The 4,468-nt window shown below is 29.6% G+C and overlaps 1 protein-coding gene across 3 annotated transcripts in view; it reads right to left on the reverse strand.

Moving 5' to 3' along the window:
• Positions 1-1,079, reverse strand: part of LOC104809397 (O-glucosyltransferase rumi homolog) — a 3,365-nt gene extending 2,286 nt beyond the window's left edge. Inside the window, exons 1-2 of one of the 3 annotated variants that reach the window (XM_010535376.1) lie at positions 771-1,061; positions 88-656 (exon numbers count right to left, since the gene is read on the reverse strand). In XM_010535376.1, coding sequence (XP_010533678.1) covers positions 88-656; positions 771-935 — 734 coding nt within the window. In that variant the 5' untranslated portion in view covers positions 936-1,061. Of the gene's footprint in view, positions 1-87; positions 657-770 lie in introns of all 3 variants that reach the window. The other 2 variants (XM_010535377.1, XM_010535378.2) reach the window with 2 other exon arrangements.
• Positions 1,080-4,468: the final 3,389 nt, after the last annotated feature.

Genomic DNA, 4,468 nt, shown 5'->3' on the forward strand with positions numbered 1-4,468 from the left:
TTCCCTACATATTCAGGTGGGGACAAGTGTACCATAACAACCATACACGTTAAAAGGAAGAGAGAGAGAGAGATGTTAGTGTATTACCATCCCCAGAAAGACCAGTCCGGAAACACAATATCCACCGTCCATCTGTCACCGCAGTATCTGAACAAAGCCGGAGGTCCATCCTCCACCGTCCGATTCGTTCTCGCTCCTCTGTAGCCGTCCGATCTGATGACCGGTCGATCATCGCAGTCAAACATGAGTTCCATGTCAGGTAACTTACCTGGGTACTTCCTTAGAAGCTGAAGAATTCCCCATATCGTGAACACGTCTCTCGTTTGGATCGATTTCTTGTACTTCTCCACAAACACCCTGCCGTTTACGATCACCAGCCTGAAATGTGCTGTCGTTTTTGCCCTCTCCACCGTTTCTCTCGTTATACCCGTCTCTCGCCACGGCTTCAGGTCTTCGTGGATCCACTTGAAGTAATCCGGACATGTCCGGTGAGATTCCGTTTGGGAATTCCCGGTTCGTGCCGGTTTAGGGCAGAATCCACCGGTTTGTGTCCGGTTTAGGTGCAAAAAACTTGTGCAATTTATTAGGGTTTCGGTTTCTTGGGGTGGGTTTCGGTTGGTCTCGGTTGCTATTGTCATGGTGCGGTTCGAAAGATTCTGGTTGGAAGGTTTCAATTTTGTGTTAGAGAAAATGAAGAAGCGAAAATAAAATGATTATAACATCGTAAATGAAATAGCAAAGTAATCGAATTTACATGTAGATAAGCTTACCGAGTTAAGCCACAGAGAGGAGGAGACGGCAAGGGCGGTGACGAAGAGGAAGAGGATGAGAGTATATGTTGCCACGTGGCATTTACCGGTCACCGTCCGGTGAATTTTGATGTCGGAGAATCGAGATCTCATAAGAGCTCGAGATCTTGAAAATATGGAGTTCATCGTGTGACTCTGTGTCGGCGTCGTTGTCCCTCCAACTTGATCTTTGGTCTCTCCACTTTCTTTTTGTTTTGTCCCTTTTTTTTTTAGTTTAAATTCCGAATGGGAACAAAAAAAAAAGAAACAAAAGGTCCAAGGAATTTGACCTTTGAAACAGTAAGAAACGATGAATAAAACTGCCTAGCTTGAGAACTATGACCATTGATAATGTATTTGGCCAAAAAAAAAAAATACTATCACGTGAAAGCCACTGAGTTACGTATATTCACCGCAATTAGTAATTATATATATATATATATATATATGAGAGTTAAATTGCATAATATAAATATAAAAACTTAAAAGAGGGTCGTTTCTTCAAGGCTGCACAAGTATATGCGATGCATTTGCATTAATTAAAAGTATATTTGCGAAGCAACGACAGGGAAATTTTGACAAATTAAACCGAAGTCAATGGCTCTTATAGTATTTCTTATGCATTTAAAAATAATAATAATAATATGTGGGAATTATTGTCGCATTCCTAATCTTAGATTTTGTTGTAATCTAATATGAGAAGTTTGCGGTGGTGTGGTTTAAGATAAGCAATAATTTAATAGAAGATTTTATGAAATTTTGTAATAATTTGGTTTACCAAAAAAAATTGTAATAATTTGGGGGTCAAACCAAGCCCATTCCATAAGTCAAATGGATTTGTTTAAAGTTTTTGGGGTTTGCGTCGAATGAATTCTAGAATTTTTTTATATATATACTAACTTTTTCATTATAACTTTGTACTAATAATTCGTTTCCCATTGCAAAATTCCTCATCTCTTCGTTTATTTATGTTTTACATTTTTTCACGTAAATCTATCTTTAATTAGTTGTTTCCTTGTCATTTTCAGAGATAAAATGTACTTTTTTGGTTAAAGATAAAATGTATCATATTTCCAAATATTTACAAGTAAAGCACATTAACAAATGTTATTTATATTCAAAGATCTAGTTATCATGTGTAATTAAATTGATTCAACGAGTTTTTATTTTACTTTATTAGGCATAGATGAAAAATTATTTAATAGATGTCGAGCTCGAACTCTTTAGGCCAATATTTTTTTTTTAAAAAAAAAATTACATGTCTTACAAGAAAAGACTTCAAGGAAATAAATAAATAAACTTTACCAAAAATAAATAAATAAATTCCGTGAATTTAATTTGGAGTAGTGATTACGCTTCGACAAGGTTCCGAGATTCCTCCAATACAAACTATATATATATATATATAGGCACCTTGGAATTTGGCACTTCCCTTTTGTTGGCCCAAGATGTTCTGAAGAAACATTTCAATATTATTCATATTAATATTATTACTATAATAAAAAAAATAGAAAAGAACGATGCCAATTATTTAATCGGAATCTCAAATTACCCCTTTTCATATGTACTGAGATTGCATCGATTAATTTGTACATTCATCAAAACTGCTAAAATAAAATACAGGATGGTTTTATTAATCCATCATGTTCTAATACGTTGTTTCTATCATGCAAATCGGCATTTCAGGTTAATATCTTTAGGATTTCTTGTGTACTCCAACTACATTTGTAGGAGAATTAGTGTGTTGTTCAAATTCTAAATATTACAATATGATATATTTAAATAAATATTAATTTTTGTGTTTTTCAGAATTGTATAATTTATATATATATATGTTTCTTATTCAAATTTTATATTTTTTATAATAAAATTAAAATAGTTTTTTAAAATAATTTAGATAGTTTATGACTTTTTTTATTATTAAAATTAATATTTGATGATTTTTTTTAACAAATTTAAAGTAAAATATTATTTTTGAATAGTTTATATAGTAAATGTGTGATTAGTGTGGGTTGGTCCATGACTTATTGATCCGTAAATTTATTTCTGGGTAGAATTGAAAAATGGTGAAATAATTTATAAAAAATAGGGAAAATGACATTTTCCTACACAGACTTTGTAAAATGTGATCTTTTCATACATGAATTTTTTATTTGACAAAAAACTACACCAAATTATCAAATGTGCCAAATTGATACACGAACTACCCAATTTAACTGCAATTTCCTACACAATCCGAAAACGGTGTTAAGTGTCCGTTAAACGCTGACGTGTTACGTTACGTGGCGGCTGACGTGGCACGCCACATAGATTTTTTGCCACATCAGCATGTCACGTCGGATTTTTAAAAAAATTACGAAAAAATATGAAAAAAATCGATTTTAAAAATAAAATAAATAAACAGCAAAATATATATATACATATATATTCATATCTATATACAAATAAAAACATAAAAATATATACAAAATAAAAAAATATACACATATATATACAAACATCTATACAAATATATATACATATACATACAAACAAATATATTTATATATACATATACATATATAAATACATATATATGTATATATATACATATGCATATACATACATACATACATATATATAAAATAAAAATATTATATATATATATATATATATATTCATATCCACATATAAATACAAATATAAATATAAATACTTCTATGTATATATATTTCTATATATATCAAATAAAAATATACACATATATACATGCATTTATACAAATATATATGTATATACATATATACAAGTATATTTATATATATACACATATATATATATAAATACGTATACACGTATATATATGAATACATATTTATATATATACACCTACATATATATATAAATACATGTATATATAAATATATTTGTTTGTATGTATATATATATATATTTGTATATATATATGTATGTTTTTTTATTTTGTATATATATTTATATTTTTATTTGTATATAGATATGAATATATATATATATATATTTGCTGTTTATTTATTTTATTATTAATTTTTTTTTAAATTTCGATTTTTTTTCATATTTTTTTTAAAATCCGACGTGGCATGCTGATGTGGCAAAAAAATCTATGTGGCGTGCCACGTCAGCCGCTACGTGGCGTGCCACGTCAGCGGTTAACGGACACTTAACACCGTTTTCGAATTGTGTAGGAAATTGCAGTTAAATTGAGTAGTTCGTGTATCAATTTGACATATTTGATAATTTGGGGTAATTTTTTGTCAAATTAAAAATTCGTGTAGGAAAAGGTCATATTTTACAAAGTCGGTGTAGGAAAATGTCATTTTCCCTAAAAAATATCGATTAGTTAAAAATCAACCTTCATATTATCCAAATTTTCAGCATGTCTTGTGGTACGATAAATGGTAAAAATATGTCCCTATTGTATAATTACTAATTTATAAATAAAATATAAAATGGAATGTGCCACCCAAAAACACACACACTCTCAAAATGAAATGGGATTGTATGAATCATTGTGATGGGAGAGAGAGAAACATAGAGAAAACTTAGGAACCGAATTTGCGGGAAAAAAGGTTTAAAGTTCCTTTTTCACGAATTTGTAAAAAGTCAAGGACCCAAAATACGAATATATATATATATATATATATATATATATATATATATTA

This window comes from Tarenaya hassleriana, unplaced genomic scaffold (genome assembly GCF_000463585.1).
Source record: "Tarenaya hassleriana unplaced genomic scaffold, ASM46358v1 Cleome16, whole genome shotgun sequence".
In the NCBI taxonomy this organism is placed as follows: domain Eukaryota; kingdom Viridiplantae; phylum Streptophyta; class Magnoliopsida; order Brassicales; family Cleomaceae; genus Tarenaya; species Tarenaya hassleriana.